The sequence below is a fragment of the Notamacropus eugenii genome, chromosome 5 (assembly GCF_028372415.1).
Source record: "Notamacropus eugenii isolate mMacEug1 chromosome 5, mMacEug1.pri_v2, whole genome shotgun sequence".
In the NCBI taxonomy this organism is placed as follows: Eukaryota; Metazoa; Chordata; class Mammalia; order Diprotodontia; family Macropodidae; genus Notamacropus; species Notamacropus eugenii.
This window is the reverse complement of record NC_092876.1, coordinates 212745424-212770246: the sequence shown is the minus strand read 5'-3', so window position 1 is coordinate 212770246 and position 24823 is coordinate 212745424. Positions and strand designations below refer to the sequence as shown.

Genomic DNA, 24823 nt, shown 5'->3' with positions numbered 1-24823 from the left:
CCTGTCTCTGGTACCAATACCTCCATAATGTCTTTCTTGAAAATCCAAACTCAAACTGTTTCTCTCCTTTTTTAAATCTCTCAAACCACTATTTGAACCTTGTTTGCACACTCGTTTGCAACTTCCCATGATCACCGCAATTATGAGTACATAGTTCATTTCTTCTCTTATATCATAATTTACTTTAAGGTACAGAATGCCCTTTCACCTTTGTAGTCCAAGCACCTAGCCCAGTTTACTGCATAGAGGGGGCACTCATTGGATTTGCTGAATAGAGTTGAATAATTTCTAAAAGTCAAAAAGCAGACTGAGACAGTGTCTATTAATTTCATTAAGCCACACATTTCAGATTTTCTATCTGTTACATAATTATATAGTAAAATTAATATTTTCATTAAAAATAGATCATTTGGCTAAGATTTAAAAAAAAATAATCCTTTTAGAGACTAGGCAGGCACATCTCCCACTGTTTCCTTTAATATTGGCTTTTCCCTCCCTTCTCTGTGCTCTAATTCAACAGCTTAGTTTCCTAGTAGGCCAATTATTGTCACCCTCAATATGAGACAATGTCCCTTAAGAGGAAAGCAATATTCTCTCTTCCCTCAGGGCTTTATTTGGTAGAATTTCTACTACTTCATTATGCTACTGTACCCTCATAGGATGAATGACATTATATACCAGATGAGAGTAAAACCTCGGTAGACCTAAGAAAAGAGCTAAGCAAATTCTAGTTCTATTTTGAAGATGGCTTAGGTACTGCCTTTAAGGTCCCTTCCAGCTTGAAATATACGACTCCATCGTTTTATGACCTCTCAAGGCAGTTTATTCTGCTTTTTGAGAGCTATAATTATTACCAATTTTTTCCTCACATTAAGCTAAATTTATTTCTCTGTAATTTTTATCCACTATTCCTAGTTCTGTGCTCAGGGGCTAAGCAGAACAACTCTAATCAACTGTACCTTTGAAAACACTTGAAGGCAGATATTGTGCACTCCCCCTTTCCCCTTAGGGCAGTAAGCATATATTAAATGCCTACATAATGCTAAGCATTTGATCCTCATAACAATTTATAAAGCAGGTGCTATTATTACCCTTGTTTTACAATTTACCCATGTGTCTGGATATTTTCCCTCTGTGTCTTCACCTAGACAAGTATATTTAGCTTTTAGTTTTCTTTTTTATTATCATTAATTTATTTATTTATAGTTTTCAACATTCACTTCCACAAGATTTTGAATTCCAAATTTTCTCTTCATCTCTCCCCTCCCCTACTCCAAGACAGCGTGCATTCTGATTGCCCCTTCCCCCAATCTGCCCTCCTTTCTATCACACCCCTCCCTTCTCTCATCCCCTTCCTCTCTATTTTCTTGTAGGGCAAGATAGATTTCTGTATCCCATTGCCTGTATGCCAGTTGTATGTAGAAACAATTTTTAACATTCATTTTTAAAACTTTGAGTTCCAACTTCTTTCCCTTCCTCTCTCTCCATTCACCCCCACTGAGAAGATGAGCAATTTGATATAGGTTACACATGTATAGTCTTGCAAAACACTTCCATAACAGTCATGTTGTGAAAGACTAATTATATTTCCTTCCATCCTATCCGGCCCATTTATTCTATTCTCTCTTTTGATCCTATCCCTCCTCAAAGTATTTACTTCTAATTACCTTCTCCTCCCATTTGCTCTCCCTTCTATCATCCCCCCATACCCTCACCCTTATCCACTTACTCCCTACTTTTCTGTAGTGTAAGATAGACTTTCACACCAAATTGAGTGTGCATATTATTCTCTCCTTAAGCCAAATCCAATGAGACTAAGGTTCACTCTTTCCCTCTCTCCTCCTCCCTCTTCCCTTACATTAAAAATGCTTTTTCTTGCCTCTGTTATGTGAGAGATAATTTACCCCATTCTATTTCTCCCTTTATTCTTCATCCAATATATTCCTCTCTCACTCCTTAATTTTATATCATCCCTTACATTCAACTCACCTTGTGTCCTCTGTCCCTATATATAATCCCTCCAACTACCCTAAAGCTTTTGAAGGAAGAACAGAACTGATTATGTAATAAGATGACTGAAATATTAATGGAACCTATGATATAGAGTGAGCTTTAAAGATCTGTTGTTATTTTATTTAATTCAAGTCCAATCTTATTCTTAGAAGTTCAATAAGTGATACAGATGTTTTTAAAATACAGTAACAACAAAAACCCCTATACTTCACAATGTCAAGTAGAAAGTTACCCAATGTATTTGGCTATGGAAATAGCCAATTCAAAATAATTCAAAACAAATGTGTCTTTCATGTTAATAAACACTGTAGGATCAAGCAAGTACTATTATATGCATATAGACTGAATTCTACAATTCATTAAAATGTTTACCACAGGTGAACAAATTAGGTAATCTTCACAGTTAAACATAGAATACTTTTTATTTAAAAAAAAGTTTACGATATTTTTTATTATTTCTTACTAATTTTCTTAGCTGACTGAGCATAAACTCCTAAATCAGTGGAGAAATGCCAGGTTTCTACTTTGAACTGTATGTATTTGGCCCAACTTAGCCAGAAACATTTAAGTATCTGTCTTCTTCCACCAGTTAAAAATTCACTATTTCAAAAAAAAAATTTATTTTTTGTGTCCTATTTCTCTTCAGTGTATATAATCTTTAGTATTCTTACAAGTGATTTGGAAACAATGTATTACCCTGATAAATATTTTGCCCAATTGCTTTTGGCATCTCTAAAGACACATTCTGATTTTTGATAGTGAATCAATGTAAAGAAAGCAAAAATGACTAACTAATTAGATGCTGGGAATAAATTCCATAAGAAATTCTGTGTTAAAATTGCATCTTGTTCCAGTTCCCCTAACTATCCTCCTACCCTTCTAGTCAGTGTAAATAAGTAAAGTTATGAGTATCCAGTAGAAAGCAGCAATAGTAGGAGTAAGATTGCAAGGGAGAACTTAAAAGTCATGTACAATTCATCCCAAAGTTTAAAAAACATAATTCACAAATTGTATTGTTTTTACGAAAAAATCACATCCTGGAAATATATACTGAATAAGGCGAAGTTATCTAGGATGTGTTGCTGGGACTTTTTGTTCCTATGATATGTAAATCTCAGACAAATTCCAGTCATCAGCAGTAAATCCAGCAGATCACCAAAAGGGGTTGATAATATTGTGATGACACGGACATGCCTAACTTTAAAGTGTTACTGACAGTTCTGAAACGATTTTGATCTTTTAATGAACTAACCTTGGCATAGATAAGAGTTAGCTTCTTACCCCCAAAAAAAGGCCCTATAAAAGAGAGACTTCCAACTCCTGCTCCCCAGGCACTCTTTTATTGCCTAAGGGTCCATGTTCCCAACTTCAATCTTCAGTTAAATGACTCACCCCTACTCCATTCTCTTCCTCTCACTGTCTACCTTCCTTCACCACCCCATCCCTCTGTCCCCAAACCATCTGCCTCTGTACCCCTTTCACCACTTATCTCTGTATTATTTGCCCCAATAGCCTCTCTTCCTTATTGAAATGGGATTATTGTTTTACTCCCCATTACCATTGTGATCTTTCCTGGCAAGTACCCAAAGAACCAGGCATGCTTGCTCTACTTTATAAATCGATTATCAGCTCAGATTTAATGCCAGGTATTATGAAAGTTCCAGCCATACATTTTGTATAAAGAGAATCTGAGATACTTGGGCTTTTTGTTCCTAAGTCTTTGCATACTTGTGCCAAAACACAATCCTGTCTCTAGATTGCTTTTATATTTCCAAAAAACCAATCGAGGTCTGTTTTCTCTTTTCTTTTTTCTTCTAAAAACCGATCCAAATTTCAGTGGCACAGAAAATTACTCATTGCCCGCAGAGAAGGGAAGTGAGAAACAGGGAGCACAGATAATATCACAAATGCTCATTCTAATTAGAAAACAATATAGTTTTCACAGAGTCCAAACTGTCCTGGGAATGTGTAACGATAAAAAACCAGATGTGTATGAGTATGAAATTCAAGCCAGATGAAAAGAAAAAAAACTGCCTTTATTATTTCACCTGTTCCCCAGTTAATGTTTACAAAATTCCATTTTCATAATGGAAGAAATATTTAGATTAAATCATGGATACATTCCTTCTTAAAAAACCACGGATTTATCTTAGATTATTTCATTAATTTCCAAGATGATGATCAGGAAGAAGGTAAAAAATTGTCATATTTGTTGTTATATCCTCTGACTTTGTTTACACATGTCAAATAGACAATTAAAGTAGTTATATAGATAATTATCCCAGTATGGCAGGCATTTTGCTTTAATTTCTTTGAAGTTACTCAGATAGCTCCATCAATTCTCTACTTCAAAATATAAACTGTTTTACATGGCTACTTTTTACAAAGGGAAAAAAAGGAATGGTGATTTTTTTATTAATCCCATTTATTGTGGTAATTTACCACATAAGTTACAGTTGTCATACTGTGTTCAAAACACTCTTATGCCAAGAAATATATCTGGGCATCTTCCAACATACTCATCATTATCAATAATACATTTCTTTAGTTCTACAGAAGAAAGATAAAACATAGATACTGAACGGCTTTCAACACGTTGTCTAGTTTCCCATTTTTTCCCCCAAATGGTGTTGCCTCACTAAATCACACTTCACAAGGGAAAGAGTAACAGTCTCTTGTAGGGTCTGAATTAACAATCTGGCACAGTAAGTAAATAATGTTTGTGTTTATGTGTGGGTGCATGTGTGGGTATGTACAGGGGGCGGAGGGGGCACATTGCCTGGGTATGTGTGAGGGGGGTGTGGGGGTGTGGGTGTGGGTGTGTATATGTGGTGATAAGAGGCAAACTTGAAGGTACTAGGAAAAAGTTCCTTCCTTTAAGAATATTCACAATCCTCATTCTAATGGTAACAAAAAATAAACTTTAAATAAAATAAAGTTTAATTAAATAAAATAACTTTAAATGTAAATAAAAATTAATTTAATAAAATAATAAAATAAAATAAATAATAATAATAATAAAAAATAAATTTAAATAAAATAAGTTTAAATAAAAATAAAGTTCAAAAATTTTGTCATTCACTATTTGGCAGGAGCTTTGAGGACTCAAAATCCAGTGGTAACAATGAAAAGAAGGGGCCTACATTGCTGTTCATTTGCATCAGTAATAACTGAAGCAAATTTAAGAAAGAAAAGGAACTGAACATCATCAAATGATCTTTAGAATGTTAAAACTGCAAGAAAATTTAAAAGTAGTATGTGACATAAATATTATAATTAGAGTTCACCTAGCAAGCAAACTGAAGTTCAATGAAGTGACATGTCCGAAGTTAAACATTTACATAGTAGCAGGATGTAGATAATAATTTATACCACTCATGTTAGGTACCAGAATACAGTTGGTGCAAAGGACTACAAATGAACGCAGAATATGAAGTAGTTTCAATCCAAGAAATATGAAACCTAAGGCAACCCAAGAAGATCAAAGTTTATCTAAATTTAACATCTATTCTCCCATTAGCATACAATAAAACCACTGTTTGAGCAAGATGGTATCATGTTAACAAATAAGAGAAATGAGTAGGAACTATTTAACTACCATTTTGCTTGCATCTTCTTTTATTAACGACTGTTGTCAAACTAGAAAGAGTAGAACAATGAAAACTGAAGCTTAAAATGAAGCGGCTAACTGATTACTAAACATTTTGCAAGCTTTAGTTGATTCTAAGTCTCTAATCCAGAGGAACACATCCCATACTATAGGAAGCAAGTTAAAAGCATGCAGATAAACAAGGGGCCCAGTTTTCAAAAGTAAACTACTTGATATTAATTTGCAATGAAATTCTAGAATAATTCAACAGATTTACAAAATAAATAAACAATCATGGGAGCCAGCATGGGTTTATTAAGAACAAGTTTCAAACCAAAATAATATTATTTTCTTTTTAGACAGAGCTACTAGGAGTGGTAAGTCAGGGGCCATGAATATAATGCAATATTTCATCAAGGTATTTGACAGCATTTGTCAGGATATCTTTTGGAACTTTTGGGATATGACCGTTGAAAATTTATAGAATAGCAGCAAAAGAAAGAAAATACTTTCACTATATTTTACATTGGTCAGACCACATCATTCTATTTTTGACACCCTGTGTTTGACAACATTAACTCTGTGAGCCTAGATCTGGCAAATCCTCAAGCTTAAAATCTAGAAAGGAAAAATTAAGTATATAATTATGACTGTTAAGTATAGGAGAGAAAGCCTGAAGAAGACAGTAAGATCACCTTAATCAAGTTCCTTCTCAGACTTGAAATCTAAAAAAGGTGAATTAACCTGCCCAAGGTCACAAAGGCAGGAAATGATATATCTGGAATTTAACCCAGTTTTCCTTGAGTTCACATACAGTGCTCTTTCTACTACATCATGCTGCCTATCACTGTTCCAAGCTGAGAAGGTTCTCAGGAAAAATATATATATATATACATATATACATTATGTGTGTGTGTCTGTGTGTGATTTTAGTTAAAATATAACAGGATGAACTAGGGGAAAAGGACAATGAAATAAAAGTGCACCTTTGCCCAAAGTTTACTTTTTTGACATTTGTCTCCATTATTCCCTTGTGTTTTCTTTGCATATTATTACATCTTTTAATTAAAATCATGTGTGAATCTTGAAAAAAAAGATTAACTTCTTGTCTTCATTGTAGTCAATTAAGTTTTTATTCATAGGATTATCTGGTGTGCTATATGTAGGCATTATCTAAAAATACTTGTCAGCTGATTACAAGCTAATTAGATATTTCCATTGAGACTTCACTATTTACGGCTAATGATTACCAATAAGCTATAATTATCAAATGCCTACCACATAAGGCCACTATATTAGGCACTAATAGACAATAATACTCAAAACACTGAAAACATGATCCTGCCTTCTGAGAGCCTAGAATCTAATTGGAAAGATGTAATGCATTTACATGGGATTAATACTTTTACATATATGTGTGTAGATATGTTTACATGGGCAGCTAGAAGGCATAGTCAATACAATATTGGGTTTAGAATCATCTTCCTGAGTTCAAATTTGGCCTCAGACATTTACCAACTGTGTGGCCCTGAGCAAGTCATTCGATCTTGTTTGCCTCAGTTTCCCCATCTGTAAAATGAGTTTGAGAAGTAAATGGCAAATCATTCCAGTATCTTTGCCAAGAAAGTAGAGTTGGTCACTATTGAAATGACCCAACAACAACATGTGTATACATGCATACATACATATATGGAAAAGCATTCAAAAGTTATATACACACGTATGGATATATATGCATGTGTGTATATGTGTGTGTGTGTGTGTGTGTGTGTGTGTGTGTAAAACAAAAGATGAAAATAAAAAAGAGTACAGTCATGGATCACTAGAGTTTACAGGTACCTTAGGGATCATGCAATTTTCACCTTTCATTTTTTATATTAGGAAACTGAACACAAAAGAGTGGAAATGACTTGGTCGAGGTCACACAAATAGTAATAGTCAAAGAAGGGATTCAAACACAGGACTTCTGATTTTAAGTCTTGAACTCTTTTCACTACACATAAACTGTATGTAAGTACTATTTAGATTGAGACTAGAGGATCTAAGTAGGGGCTAAATTATCTAAAGTTTTACTGAAGTGACTAAGTATGAGGCTTTGTAGGAGGCAAGGACTCTTGAAGGCAGAAGCAAAACATATTCTAAGTCAATAAACCAAATAAGGATTAGACTATTCCTGACTCATTATAAATATTATCATAAAATAACTTGAAGACCAGTATGTTGCTCTGGCAGTCTAGGTTGGTGCAATTGTTAGTTATGGGTAACTCAGTTCAAGCATTCATTTCTCTGATACTAGCATCATAGGAAGCCGTGTTCAGAGCTAGAAGGACTTTTGGAGATCATATAGTTCAATGATTTCATTTTACAACTAAAAAACAAAGAGAGGTTAAGTTGGCCACGAATATAAAGGTAGTATAATAGCTAAGATGTGAACCCAGATATTTTCACTCCAGAACCAGGGAGCTTTCCAGGGTACTATGCCCCTGAGTAAACTACTCCTGAACTAAATCTCCATTGGTTCCACCTTCCACAGCATCTGCTACAAGGGCAAAGGAAGAGAAGAAACACACAAAGGTTGAGAAAATTAAAAATATCAACACAGACAATATAACTGATGAAAATTAATTTCTTTCTTTCTCAGTTAGGAAGTAGATTTCTACTACAGTCTTTAGAATAATGAAATATTCTCCTATCTCTCCTTTGGCTACATGCATTTAATTGAAATTGATAGTAACCTATAATATCCTCTGAGTAACATAATGTCTTAACAACTTGTCATTTTTACAAGAAAGTTTCTGCCTTCTCAAAGAATTTTATGTTTGCCATAAAAACAAATTAAAAACAATTTAAACTAGAGATTTCTGAGCACTGATTTAAAGTAGCTGCATGAGAGTATGTTGAAGGTTCTTTCAATCAAAGAAGTTTTTGACTATCTGTTATTAATCATACCTTTCTTGTTTATACTGTTACAGTAATCTTAATTAAATTAATTTGTGAGTTAATATCAGTTGACATAATGTTGAATTGGTGAATGGATACTAAAATGGCTGCACCACTTAAAAGCACTTCCAAAGTAGTCTTTAATAAAGAAGGTAGGAAATTTTGGGAAGATGGAAAAGCAAGAAGCAACCTAGGGTACAGCTTTCCCCTCACCATCCCAAACCAAAAAAGTGACCTAAACCCATCCATAATAGCAAGAGGGAAATTGAAGGAACCAACCCCTACACATACATACATATATATACACACACACACACACACATATACATATATACATACAGCAATCTTACAAAAAAAAAAAAAAACAAAGACCAACTAGCCAGTCTATTGTTACTCCTGCTCTGCCTCACACTCCCACTCCCTTACCACAGCCATAACTGTTCCATAGATGCTTGAACCCATGACAGTTCATTGCCCATGGCAGATACAGTTTGAGTCACTCACATTTGAAGTTATTCTTTCATCAATATTCCAGGTAAGACCACATTCCCTGATTAGGTGGAGACGCATGAATAATACTAACCCTCATGTTCAAGAGGAATACAGAATTGTAGAGAAATAGAACAAATTAAAGAGGCAGTAGAGGCTACTGGCACTAGTACGACTACTTACTACTGTACATGCAGATATATTATAAAGAGGAAGCCATGAGAGAAAAGTGGAGAGATTCAAATGCAAAAGATCTCCTCTAAGTCCTTTTCTACAAGACTCGTAGGTTCAGCAAGAGAACTAAGGAAAGTCAGTCAGAAAGAAACTGCAAGAGTCAAGAAGAGTAAGAGTTGGAAATGTGTAGAATGGGACCAGATACAATGGTTTCAGTCTTCCTGGAGCAACAGCCTAATAAATAACCATTACTCATTGAGGGCCACATATCTTGTCTGACATTGATAATCTTAGAAAACAGAAAAGATATCGAAGCCTGAGAGTGGGGCACAAAAGCACTGAACCCATAGAAAGAAATAGAGACATGATAGGATGACTATTTACAACAATAAAACCCTTGAAAAACCGGCAAAATTCATAATAAAGACAGCCAAAATTTAAATGAAATGGAACCAGTAACTGATAAAGATAACCATCTCACTGAACAAGTTATTGTTGGTGCTGTTGTTCAATTGGTTCACTTGCATTTAGGCAAAGATACTGGAGTGATTTGCACTCTCCTTCTCCAGAGGCAAACAGAGGTTAAGTGACTTTCCAAGGTCACAAAGCTAGCAAGTTTCTGAAGAAGCAACTGGAAGCAAAGGAAACTGAGTCAAAATTTCCTAAGGAAGTGAAGATATTGTAGCACATTTTTTAAGGCCTCAGGAAACAATGTTGCTACTCAGAGAATCTCCAAAATGACTCAGAATATCAAATAAAAGGTTTAAGTGAAAAATCCAAGTCATAAGGGCAGAAATTTAAGCTCTTAAGGTTAACAGAATGGAAAATTTAGAATAAAAGTCAGCCTCCAGAACCCACTTTCCAGTAGATTGGGGGGGAGGGGAAGGGAAGGGAGAAATGACAAAATTGTATCTAAAAATGGCAGAGAAAAGTAAACAAAATCAGAAAACAAGATTAGAAGAACCCATACAATCTCTTAAACAAAGGAATACTAAATTTGAAGATGAGGTTTTTGGCCTTCTACAAAAGCATCATGAAAAAGAAAAGAAAATCTGAATACCATTCTACAGGAAAATATTCAGGAAATTTGTCTTAAAAATATTAGAAATAAGCAACAGAGTACAGAAAAAGAAAAGGACAGAAAACACCAACACAAAGAAATCTCAAATTTAACTCTCCAAGAAACACTGTCACCTCCAGAATTCCAAAATAAAAAAAGAAAGGAAGAAATTGTTTGTATGCAAACAAGAAAAAAATGTTTATATACCAACAAGATTCAATCAAAATGGAACAATACAGTCTTTTCTTAAGAAACCAAATGGAAAGTTGAAAAATAACTATTTTTAAAAGCACAGATCAGTTGGCACCCCAAAATAGCATCCTGCAAAGCTGTCTATAGTTCAAAACAACAGGGCTTTTAGTAGCAGGGAAAACTCTGAATCATGCCTACAAAAGAACATAGAAACTTAAGAAATCAGAAATTTAAGAAACTTAAACATCTTCCATCAGCAATTAAAGAATGAAAAAAATTGAGTGTTTATTTTCATTTGACTAGAGTTACACAGGAATTTGGTTTAATTCCTAAATCTATTTATCTGGCCATAATGTCTCTCTTGATCACCAGCTTCACATGTCCAATTACCTAACTGGCAGATTGAACTGGCTTGCCCATCAACATCTTAAACTCAACATGACTAAAACTAAAATCAAACATTCCACTTTTCCAAACAGTCCTATTATGGGGCACCATCATCCTTCCAGTCACCCAATTTCATTGTCGAGGTGTCATTCTGTACTCCTCATTCTCACCTCCACCCATTCAAATCTCTTGCCACGTTCCACTGATTTTGCTTTTACCACAACACTTATATTTGCCTCCTCTTTTCTATCACAGCCACCACCCTGGTACAAGTCCTCATATCCTCATCACCTGAACTATTTCAATAGTTTGCTGGTTGGCTTCACTATCTCACATCATTCCCACACACACCATGCATCCATTTAACTGTCAATTCCCCTATAGCCTACATCCAGCCACATCATGCTATCCTCCCCCAAATCAGTAAATTCCAGTGGTTCTCTATTACCTCCAGGATCAAATATAGAATCTTAGATTTGGTTTTTAAGTCCCTTTCCAAGATTACCCCTTCCTATTATTCTAGTCTTTTTAAACAGTACTTAGTCTTTCTTAAATTTTACTTCTCTCTAGGTACTCTATGATCCCCTAGCCTTTTCATGATTCCTCACATGTGAAACTCCATGTCTTCTCTATGTGTGTTGTCACTGGTTGTTCCCTATGCCAGTAATACTCCCTCATCCTGTTTTCCTAGCATGAATCCACCTTTACACCACATGGCCAACAATTTTTTTTTTTAATTTGACAAATGGCATTTCTCAGGAAGGCACAGTCTCATTTTTTAAGTCAATTAACAGATTAGCCTTCAGAACAGAACCTCAAAGAACCAATTATAGTTTTTTGTTTTGAATGAGTGCTTAGTTTGCTTTTGTTTTGCTATTATTTGTGTCTAAACAAATAAATGTAGATAATATACATTGCGTTTTGAGAAGCATAAAATAAAATACATAATTACACAAAGGAAACCAAAAGATACTGAAAATAAAGATATGATTATTGATAAAAAGATTCTCTCAGACCGAACTGAAGGAAATGACTGACCTTAGAAAGTTGAAGCAGATTTAGAAAACTATCTACATTAGCTTCTGTGACCAAAAGACAATCATGACCATTGCAATGGCCAACCTTTGGATGACAAGACTTTTTGAATTTAGGTCAGAATTGACACTTGGCTAACAGGAATACAGTCCACTGGCTCTCTCTTGAAACCTTTCCCTTATTTTTCTGAATCCCAGTTTCTTCATCTATAAAATGAGAGGGTCAGAATAAATTACCTTTGAGAGCCTTCTTACCTCACTTTTGTGCATATTTGGAGATGTATACATATGGAAATTTCCCACATATGATTCAGAGTCATATAAATGCTCAAGTTGAAAGTAATCAAGTTTAATGCTCTCCTTTTATAAATAAGAAAATTATATCTAAGAAAGGAAATGATGGGCCCAAGATCACCTCATAATGAATGCAAAACCAGGACATTTTAGCTTCCTAGCAGAAACGATCTTAAAAACACAAGAACCTACTATGTTATGGAAATGTTTATTTCATTCCTTAAATCAAAAGTAAAATAATTTTTAAAAAAATACACAATAGCCACACTCAGATACTTCTGTTCTCTAAACATACTTTGTGATTTCTTATCTCCATGCTTTTCTCACAGTCACTTCCCTCACCTTCCCATTATAAAACAGTAGGAATAAATTTTCACAACATAAAACATCATCTCACAGCTCTAAAGCTTTCAATGGCTCACCATTATCTGCTGAATAAAGTTCAGACTCTGTTGTCATTCAAGAGCTTTTTATAGTTGGGTCTAACCTATCTTTCCTACTACTCACCTTCACTCAAACTTATTCACTCTAGCCAACTTGGACTATTACTAATTTTTAAAAACATCTCATGGTTTCCTATTTACCTTGCTTCTTATTTACGCTTACATTATCTTTACATTTTTCTTTCTAATTTAATGCTCAACTTGGTCAACATAATACTATTTCATAATTAATCCTCATCCCTACACTCCACCTATACGGCCCAGCTCAAGCAATTATATATATATATATATATATGTATGTGACTCAAATCTGTCCTTGGTCCTTTTAGCCAGAAGCAATATTTTCCTTCTATGAACTATCATAACCCTTTCTGATGCTAATATTCCATTCTCATAATGTACCTCCTATCTTCTGTGCATATGCTCCATGCCCCCTTCTAACTGTAATCTCTGTGAAAGCAGAGATCATGTCTTTGTATCTCCACAGTGAGTTCCTGGAACCTGCCCTGTTCAGATGATAGCATAGATAGATAGATAGATAGATAGATAGATAGATAGATAGATAGATAGATAGATAGACAGACAGACAGATAGACAGATAGATAGACAAAAATATAAACAAGTGAATGAATGAATAAAAACTATCCAGTGAAAAATTAGCCAGTAAGAACCTAGATGTAGATTTTAAAAATTTGAGGGCACAATAGTCTCTAATTTCTACCCAATACGGATTATCCATTCAAATGTTTTTTATTATAATGTTAAATAAGTCAAGTTAATGAATGAATATTCTTTTTGCTGCATGTCCAAGTACTACATTTACAAACATGCCAAAAACAGTTACTTAAGGTCAGTGTACATGGAACTAAAGAGCACATTTGTTACTGTCCATCTTTCTTTTTTAACTGTAGAGCATAAGGTCCAAGGAAATAGTCAAACTTCACTGACTCACATAGCAGAGGCTTGTAAGGATTTACTCTGAACCTAGACATATGAACATGGCCATAAAAAATGAAATTATAAAACACTCCCTAGAAAGCATTTACCTTAATTTTTGTTAAGCATACCACACATAGTAGAAAACTTCATATTGTTTAAATACAATATTGAACCACAGACAATGACTACAAAAAAATTTTGAAGAAAAAGGCATCAATTTTCTTTGGTATCATCAGAAATTTTCCAGAGGAAGTAAAATGAGATAATTTTTAGGATGAGAAGAATATATGTAGCCCTAACTTAAACAAAGAGATTGCATTGGGGAACACAAAGAAATAATATTGAATAGAAAGGAGTAGTCAAATAATTGAGACCCTTGAAATCCAGGCAGAAAAAAAGGAGGGAGCAGGGAACTTTTAGAGAATCATGAGAATGCACATTTTCAATATATTTTCTTTATCATTATTATTATTATTAAGGTTAATAGAGTACATTCCAAAAAACACCAAAATTTTATTTCATTAGTCCTTCGGCTAGTGATATTCACTTAAAGCAGTAATCTACGTACATAAGCATATTGAATGTGTTCAAAAGGGTGAAAAATCCCAGATTATTCTCAGTATCCTAAATGGGAAATCAAGTCGCTATAATAATATTTTTTTTTCTCTTGAGTGAGATAAGCTTAGTGAATCTGGATGAATTCCAAAGTCATTTCTATTATATTCTGACCTCAAATTTTTGTAACAAATTTGATATTTTCAAGGATGTCACTCAAAAATTTACATTTGTACTGATAGAACAATAAAGATATGCTTTCTTCAGTACAAAAAGATGATTCTGTTACACCAGGAAAATTCTGAGTTGTCTTTTTGTACCCAATAGCGCACTCCCTCATTCTTTGTTTCTATGATCAATGTACCACATAAATTTGCTATATAAATTTGATGGCTTATTTTTTCAAAAGCAGACCTGTGATTCCATTGTGTAAGGAATTCCCTGGGTCAGTTAAATTAACTGATTTGCCCAGGTCACACAGCTAATAAGCAAATCAGGTAGGATTTGAAATAAATTCTTCTGGACTCCATGCACATCTCTCTATCCATGGTGCCGCCTGGTCAAAAAAGCAAAACTGAACATAGGTCTTTTTGATTCCAAAGTCAGCTAGTTGTTAGACTGCCTCTCTAAATGTTAATTACTACTAACAAAGAAGAGTCTAGGAGCCTGACAGTAGTTGGAAAAAGTTTAAGAAATGCTAATATTTACTTGAAGCTTTGAAAACAACAGAAAGAGCACTAGGAGGGCCATCAGAGGAAGGGGTATTGTCCTATTCTGTCATTAATTAGTGGTATGATCTTTAGTGGGGTGATTCAGATGTTTCTGAATCTTGGATTCATCATCTATAAAACAAAGGTGACAAATTATTTGACTTCTAAGGCTCCTTCTACCTCTCAAATTTTATGATTGTCTAGTTATATGTGTATTCCTGTTACTTTTCCTCCCGGTTATGACAATATAATAGCTACCATGATAGAAAAAAGAAAGCAATGTGTTTTTTTCTAAGCTAAAAATAATTTTATTAAATTTGTTCAACATTAATTTTTTCTTATAGCCAACATATGAGCCAGTCAACAACTTAGATCAAAAAGATACAATGATTTTATTAGGTCCAACAAGATGTCACAATAATTGACTACGCAAGGCTTTAAATCTCATTTTAGAGTCAGGCTACATTTGCATGGCTGTTCAAATCAGCTTTCTAGCAGTATATGAAAATAAAGTTAGGATTTAAAAAAATAAATGAAGAGTAAAATATGATCACATTTTAAAGTACAGTGAGGTAAAACAGCAAAAGTCAGAGACAGGGCACTGTTTTCTCAATTTTATAGCCAATAAGGCTTGAAATATTATACAAGAGATTTCTAAGAATCTCCACTCATGACTTTACTATGGCATTTTAAGGTCAACCAAGTAATATCCATACATTTCCTCATCATTTTGTTACAACCACCCCATAAAGGAAATGATCACTATTCTCATTTTATGCATTGGGCATTGTAGTACACAGAGAACTTGACTGATTTATACATGGTAACAGGATTAGAGATAGGATTCAAACCCAGCTCTCTACTGACAACAAGTTCAGTGCTCCATCTACTTCTTTTTGTTTGTCTTTCATTTTGAAAAAGATCTATAACATCACAGGATGATGTTTTGACTCAGGCATGAATTGGATTTAAGTGAGGCAGAGTTGCAGTCTTTCTCTCTCCCAGAGTCATTGAAGTCTAGTGGCAAGAGAAAAGTCAAGACAGCTGGCTGGAAAATGAGGTTGGCATCTGTAATGTCTGAGCAAGCTCTAAGCATCCCACAGTGTCTGTTTCATGGGCATTGGAATGAATTGTCCTCATCTGTCCATTCCACTGGGGGATGTCTTCACATGCTTGAGGCAGACATCCCCCTAGCTCATAAAAAGGTTTGAGGCCTGTCAGTTACCCTCAACCTGGTTTAGTGCATCTGCTGAGATGGTTCTACCAGGGTGTGGCTGATGTGCATGGCACAGTTTCCTAGAGACACAGATGAGAACTGGGTGAAAGTGGACACCAAAGGTGGAGGAGCAACCTTGAAAAAGGCTCAGCAAGCCTTCATACCAGAGGTACCTCTCTGAACACCCTATACACACAGGTATGTACTATACAAATGTTATAATTTAAATTAAAAAGAAATTCTGTTTTTTTTGTTAGTGAAGAGCCTGAATTTACTAGGGGAAAAAAGAAAGAAAAATAAATTTAACTTTTTTTATTCAAAACATGTTTTGAATGCTTTGAGTTAGTTGGGGCAATTCACAAGGTCATTTTATGAGTAGGAGAAGACAATGCACATACCTGGAAAGATGTGAATACGTTAAACATACAGTGGGCATATGTTTGCTTTAAAGTACAACTGCAAAATGCCCAAGTAAAAATAGTTTCTTAAAACCTATAGAAAGGAAGAATGATTTGGTAAATTATCTTTTAAAAGTTTAGAAAAACACTGCTACCCAAGTAAATGGAAAATAATTGTCCCAGGACCTGTGTCTAGCAGGTTCCCCATACAAGTGTAGTAACTGATTAACCTTGGAGAGCTTAGGAAGCAAACTCCAAGGATTTTACCAACTTTTTTCAAACAAGGACAAAGACAACAGCAAAAACAATAATAATAACCTGAGGTTCAGATAAAACGTTCATAGTGTCTGTACTTCTTCACTGATTTGTTTTGTTGCTTTAACTCTGTGCTGTTGTTTTTTAAGAATAAGCAAGAACTATACACATATTGAAGACCAAGATATGTCCAAAGGGTATAACATCTTTTAATCATGAAGATCTGATCATTCCCCCTCATGGTCTTAATCTAGAGATTACAGGATTCTTAGGAGTAGGGGAGGTTGGCTAAAGAGAAGAGTTTCAAATGCTATTTGCATAACTACTAGTATTTGGTACCGAAATGTATAAAGATTGCTGTATTTGGACACAATTTCTTAAAACAAGTGAATTATGAAAATTTCAGTTTTTCATTTTATGAAGAGAATCACCATTTTCCAGTTTGTGTTTACCCAATGAACTTATACTTGGAAATAAACCATTCAAGTTATAGTGCCCTTTTTTTTTTTTTCCTCTGCTGATTTTCTCTTGTAAGTTTTAAAATAAGATTCAATAGTATTTCTAAGTTTGTGAAATCTGGCTTGAAATGTTCTCAGAATAACATCTAAAAATGTCAGCTCACAAAATTTGTGATTATTAATTTAGCATTTTTTATTTAGAAAAGTTGCTTATTATTTCTCACAACAGTCCTGTGAATCAGGGTTTTTAGTTTTGTTTTCCAGACAAATAAAATGGAACATAAAGGAAGTTCAGTGATAACTAGAATCAGAGTGAAGTTGTATCAGATACAGACTTAAAGACTGGGCCTGTCAACATAAATTTATTGGGTCTATCTTTCAAAAATTTCCCTTATTAATGCTACCTAATGCTAAGTTCACAGCATTCTATTCAATCTCTGTGAATCTGGCCATTGCTCTAAGAATAATTCTTTTTTGTTTTTATTTCATTTTGGAATAGAATATACTCAAATGGTTTGTCTCAATGACTAACAATATCTATCATTAATTTCAGCCTGAAAATCTTTTAATTGTTCTTTTTTTAAACTTTATCATAAGCATAATATCATCTCTATTAAACAATAAATAACTGAACACAGTGTCCTAGCTGGAGTTTAATGCATGTGTAGAAATTTTAATGATTTGTAGTCTATCCATCAATTAGCGACACCAGCATCCTTGTTTGGCATTTATATTACATCTTCACAAAATGTTCCACAATAACTATCACATTCTGTTCTTGGTTATGATTATGAATGACAGTATTTTTTAATTCATACTCCTGATTTATACTGGTTTTCTCCCCATGCTCATTTGCATTTGGCTTCTTTGATTAGGATAGCCTGCATTTGTGCAAACCTCCTCTTTAAGCTCTTCCATGTGTTTTATGGATACATACTATCATCGGTGGGTTAACGTGTCGCTTTCTGCCTCCTGATCCCTGCCAAAGTCACAGGAGCTGGTAAGCTTTTTAAAACTAAAACATTCTAGTGATCTGTGCCCTTTCCTTTCCTGTGCACCCTTCTTCCACATTAAGGTTACACTAAGTTTCTATTATTTTTCTGCCCTTTAGTCTATACCTTTAAGAGTTTTTCAGTTAGTTCAAAACCAGCAGGCATTGGGATGATGGGTTTTAGTTGGTTTTACAAGCAGCACTATTTTGCTGTAAGAATAGCAATCAAGCAGAAAGTCTTAAGACAACAATATAAAGGAATGTTTGCAACCTTCAAATTTTTAAAGGCAATCAGGTAGAGGAAGGGAGGGAATAAATATCTGTATAGTGCCTACTACAGGCAAGGCACTGTGTTTTTTACAAATATTATCTCATTTAATTCTCACAACAATCCTTTACCATAGGTGTTATTATTATTCCCATTTTACAGTTGAAGAAATTAAAGCAAAATGAGATTTAAATGATTTGCCAAGTATGCAGATTTTAAGTATCTGAGGATATATCTGAACTGTCCTTTAATGTGATAATATTAGCTATGTCAATAATCTTCCTCCTCACCCCAATATAACCTACATAGTCACTTTATCTCATTGTTTTCTGATTCTTTACTTCTCCTTTATCACCCCTCTTCCTCTGAACCTATTATTAATTTTTTTCTGCTATTCGAAATTAGATCTGAAAAACCTTGAGAAAAGAGTCTCCTTCAGTATTCTCTTCTCCAACCCCAACAAACAATAAATATCCACAGGAACTTAACAAAATATGAATAAAGTACTTAGTGTTAGCCTGTATGATGAAATAAAAGGTAGCTTTGAGTGAATAGGGAGCTAGGGGGTAAAATTCATGGGATAAAAATGTTTGAGAATAATCAAAACTTTATCAACTTAAAAGGTAAGAAAATTATTTGATAGATCTCATTGATTACAAAGAATTGTTGAAAGTCTCTGCAGAGAGGAATCTTCAAATAATATATATTTTTTAACAAATTATTTACTCCTTGAGGGTGAGGATTCATCTTGGAACAATAGCACTTTACTCATAGGAGGTGTCCATTGAATATCTGCTGAATATGATGCTAACTATCTCAATTGTAGTAAAACAAAAATATATTCTACAGTCATAAAACAATGTATTAATGACAAAACATTAAAGCCCATGTTAGAAGGTGATTGATTGTAGATTATTTAATAATCAGAATCAAATAGTTTCATTGTTTCTACAGACATAAAATGTGTAGAAGAAAAATGAAGCCAATAGATGTTTTCTCAACACCCAAGAGAAGACAATGTTGCTAAAGTCTTACCTACTTTAAAAAAAGTCACTGGGAATTTTTTTTTTTATCAAATATCCAAAGAGTATCAACAAAAGAGCAAGAGTAGCTAATGTAACAATAAGTCAAATCTAAGAAAATGGATTGAAAGGAAAATGAAAGAACTTTTTAAAGACACAGAAGGAAATACCAGAAAGAATGAAAGAAGTAGAAAGCAAATTTTACTAAAATTGCTGCTATGTGCATCACATGTGTTGAGCTATCACAAGGGGCAGGAAGAGAGATTGGACCTGGAATTTCTTTTTTTATAATGATTTCTTGGTAATGAGGTCCATCCCTTTATGGAACAGGTCAACAACTCTGATGCTACTCACAGTCTTAGCCAGTTGCCTCAAGCACTTGAAAAATTAAATTATATGTGTAGGATCATATAGTCAGTATGTGAAAGAGGTCACCCTTGAGCCCAAATCTTCTGAGTCTGGCTTTCTGACCACTCTGTCACCATACCTGTCAAGGTATCTCTAAAGAATCATAAAACAAATAAGTATTATAAAATTTGAAAGAAATATAAGTTGAACAAATAGAGCTTTGAAACCCATTAGGAGTTAATTTTGAGAGTTTCTATGTATATAAACAAATTAGTCCATCCACTTCATTTACCAGCAAAGATATTAAAATGATGACAACCTTTCCAATGATAATTATTCTGAAAGGTCACAGCAACTTGAGGAATTACAATTATAGACAATAGATATGCTCATGTAGAGTCAAGTCAACTGCTTAACTAAGGACACTAGCTGAGTAGATATAAAGATCTGGGGTTTCAGTTGATCCTGTAACTTGCTCAAACCTGAGCTGAACTATAGGAAGAATAATCCAAATTACAAAATTACAAAACTGTAAGAAAGCACATAAGGTGTTAAATTAACTCTAGATAGTGATGACCATTAGAGAAAAAATAAATTAAGACAGATGGAGTATTACAGGATTAAAATGGTATGCAGCTCTCAATTAACCAAATTAGCTTGCACTTCATCTCTTGTTAATTTTCTTTCACTAGAAAAGTAAGCAAAAGTACATGAATAGTACTTGTTTCCTTTCAATTGCTAATCATAATCATATTTGTCAGTTTCTTGGATACCTACATATAAATAGACTATAGTCTGGAAGGAAGTGAAAATGGAAAGGATTTGAGAGATGTTAGCTCAATCTAGGTTTACTTTACACTGGCAGGGTTTAAAAAAAAAATTTAATTGAACAGAAGCAGAAAAACATTCCAGTTCTCTGAACAGGATAGTTTCATTATTCTGTCTTGAGTGCTGCTAATTCTCAGATCATTAGACTCACTCATTATGAAACACAGAGATGACCCCTCCATACACATTTCAGTTAGACATAGGCTCAGAAGGCCTCAGAAATCTTAAAATAACTATAAAAGATAACTTATGTCTTGAGCCTTATAGATCTATGAATATCCTTCTATTGTGGAACTAGAGGAAATAGCATGTGAGTGAACAATCAAATCTGTTATATCTTTGGGGGTTTTAAATAATTAAGCCCTGAGGAGCCTGGTGCTGTCAGGAGATGAAGAAAATTTTGAAGCACCCATATGCCCATTATAAGAAGGCATCAAAGATGGGGACTGCTCTGCTCTCTGCCCCATTACCATGTCATCACAGCTACTGGCCTTATGAGAGAAACCATATCTAGCTAGAAGCAGAGACATATCATACATACAGAAACATCTTAAGGGGCATCAACTCTCTAAGGAGAAAGGACAACAGGACTATGCATAAGTAAGATATGGGGAGCCTAGTTGAGATGCTGCATCCAAGGGAGCTGTATGAGGATATTACAATGAGAGAAAAGACATTATGGCCCTGAAGTTCCATGAGTTATAAACTGACTTTGCCAAATATGTACTCTAAAGTTTGTCTTACTACCACTATGGTCAAAGTTTCAATTCCCCATGGAAATGTATATATTTATGTAAAAATATGCCTCAAGTTTAAGGGATGAATGTTTTTGTATCTACTGTTCTAACTACACCATCTTGGGTAAATACCTTTGATATGTGATAATTTTATCTATAGATAGGCTGACTGTTAATGGGAAGCATACTGGTAGGGGCTTGTGAACTACAGTAATAAGAACAGTCATGCACTGAGGAACCCTAGATCTCAAGGTAATAGTCACCCAGTGGAATGCCATCTCAAACATGCTAATGTGAGTTACGTAAACACCCTGTGGAAGATATTGGGAGTTGTCCAGTAGCAATGGGAAAATAAAACATTTCTTGCTTTTAATCAAATTATAAAGTTCCCAGTTCACTCAGTAAAGTAAAATTTAAATATTATGTCAATCTTAGGAATTAAGGTGTAAAGATATTGAATTGTCTATGGGAATAGGTAACTAAAGCTAAGTAGGCAGAATCTGGTATGTAACAACATAAAAGAGACCAACACTCAGAAATGATTTCAGGCTACACAGTGCATTGACAGCTCAAAAAACAAGCAATGAATTTTCTCCTCATACTAATTAAAGCATAGGTTCTAAAACTAAAATTTATAAAATGAATGAAGATATATTCTTAAAATTTATCTTTAAAATACTGAGTTTCTTGCAAGAAATTTCAGCTGAACTGAGTGGCTGAATTTAGAAATTTCTGTGCATTTTTTTCAGACTAGTTAAACTCTGGTATAATCCACAAGTTTACAGATTTTGAATAGCATATGTTTTGATTTTTAAGAGTATGTACTCAAACAAAAAGTCAGATGCATTTCTTGCAATAATGATATATATGATGAATATGATATATATATATATGATGGAAAATATTATATGATAAATAATATTCCTAAATGTTTGTCTTGCTATTTTACATCTAGAAACAAGCTTCAATGAAGATTATAGGAAAGCAAGCTTAAATCTCTCACTAAGACACACACACACACACACACACACACACACACACACACACACACACACACACACACACACACCCTAAACAATAAATTCAGGTTTGTCAAATACTTTTATTTTGTCATTTCAGTTTAGAAAAAGAGAGAGGTTGCCAAACTAACATTTTAAAATATTCTCATTATCACAATCTCCATGAAGTCTTCATGCAAAACAATAAATTACTCACCTTAGGTATTCTAATGTGGGAGATGAAAATTAATCAGTTAATGAAAAAATAGGCACAATATAAATATTGTGTATAGTATCATTCCCTAATTTATCCATATACATTCAAGCATCACAATTACTAATGAAAGTTTCTTTAGACTGTCAAAAACAAAAATCCCACCTTTAACTCACATTCCAGATCAGTACACTCATTAATAATAAACACTTGGTAAACTATTAACAGGTGTGCTGGTGACATCCAGTACCTTGAATTCAACTCTCAATTGTTATTCTTTGGAAATATGAAACCATGAAACCACAAGAGAACAATAAAAAATTTATCAGACATCTGTTCTCTAAGCTGTGAAAACATACTATCATTTGAACCAATAAACTAAAAGCAACTTGAAATTTCTGTCAAATTTTTTTTTAATGAATAAAACACATCTAAAATATATTTGATTAAGAGTGGAATAATGGATCAGTAGTTGGTCTTGGAAAATGGAAAACCAGAGGTCAAGTTACACTTCTGACACTTATCATCTGTGTAACCAAAGGCAAATCACTTAACCTCTTGGTTCTCCCCAGAGAACTCTCATAGGGGACAAGTTACAGAGAAATTGGTCATCTACAAGACTGGAGAGAGTTGGCACACTGAAAGTTCCTTAAACCAATAATGGATCCAGACACATTTCTACTCCCCCCTCAAAAAAAAAAAAGTCTAGTTATGGTAAAAAAGTAAGTTACCTAATTTGTTAACTGCATCATTTCAAGGAAGAAAACCCAAGTAGAAAGTCCTGATTTAAAATTTTATAGAGTTCAAATAGCCCCTAAAGTAGAATCCAATTATAGACACTATAGAGAAGTCTTTACTTATAATTTATTTAAACCTGGTTTTTATTTCTTTCCTGAAGCACTGACAGTCCGGATGGACATCTAATGGGAAATATGTGATCAAAGATCTTAAAGCTTTGCAGAAATAAACACTTGTTTGTTTCTGCAACTCTTCATGTTTCCTTAATGCTGCTAAACTCAAAAGTAATCGCTCATTAAGACTTTTACACAATCCACAGAGTGTTACCTCAAGAGTCAATGTCATCATCTCTTTATAGGTAATGAAACGGACCAGCCAGAGGGCAAGAGTCAAGTCATCCAGACAGATAGAATTTAGAGGTGTCTGAACAGCAATCCTCACATCAAATGGTGAGTAGAATTTAGGGTTTGTAAGAGACAAATAAGAGAAACAATTCTTTCAGAAAAGCACATCTTCCTTTCAACTTAAGTAGATTAGAGTTATGAGGAAATGATGAGTTTTGGTTCAGTGGATAAACTTGGAGATGATCATATCTAGTTAAAAAAAGGTAGAAAAAGGAGTTTCCTTTAAGAAACATAGTGGTATGTAGTAAAACTGAACATCCCTAATACCTTAAAGATTCAGTACTCCTTCCTAGTGCTGGTGGAGTCCATTCATAAGAAAAAGAATTATTTGATTGCAGCTAATATCTCTTTATGTGGTGTTACTCATATTGGTGAGAAAGAATAAATCATTTCTTCTTCCCTTTTTCTAAACAGTAATTTATTTTCAAAAACATTCTATGAGATGTGATTTAATTACCAAGGGCTTTAGATATTTTTTTTTCAGTCAATGCTCAAAATGCATCGAGTCTACTGAGGATCATTGCCTAGAACTTTTTTGACTTAGCTACCTGACTTGAAATTAAGCCAGTCTCTAACTCTATGGCACTTGAACTCCAGCCATTTAATATGTGGGTTCCCAGCAAACATTTTCAGTTTATATACCTCACCCTTTTGCCTACTCTCTCCCTTCACTAAAATAACTTAAACAAGGCATTAGTACACTGCTTTAGCAGAGACTTGGGCAGTATCTGTAGTACATTGTTAATGTATACTAACTACCGTTTAAAAAAAAAAAACATCAACTTTCCATTAAGGTTGTAAACATTACTATGTTCAATTGCTTAATAGGGACAAGTATAAAGTAAAAAGGCAATTTTACATGGAGCTCAGGTACCCACTAATTTCTATTTTTTCTGTCTCAAAAGAATAGAGATATCTCTCTATCTCTAAGTCTGTTCTTTAACAGACTTATTTGCTTGATATTCCAAGTTTATATTATAAAATGAACAATAAAATATCTTGTAAGGATCTGTATCAATTTTAAGCTATTTTATATCAATATTCTAAATACACACACATACACACACACACACACACACACACACACACACACACACTTCATTTTCATTAGGACATCCTAATTTCCCAA

At 34.0% G+C, this 24823-nt stretch overlaps 1 protein-coding gene across 5 annotated transcripts in view; it reads right to left on the bottom strand.

The window, feature by feature from the left end:
* KCNJ3 (potassium inwardly rectifying channel subfamily J member 3) overlaps positions 1–24823 on the bottom strand; it is a 251251-nt gene that overhangs the window by 212039 nt on the left and 14389 nt on the right. The window contains exon 3 of one of the 5 annotated variants that reach the window (XM_072612005.1): positions 15193–16115. The exons of the other annotated variants lie outside the window; for them this stretch is intronic. Within the exon in view, the coding sequence (XP_072468106.1) occupies positions 16057–16115 (59 nt within the window). The 3' untranslated portion in view covers positions 15193–16056. Of the gene's footprint in view, positions 1–15192; positions 16116–24823 lie in introns of those variants that run through there. 5 annotated transcript variants of the gene reach the window in all.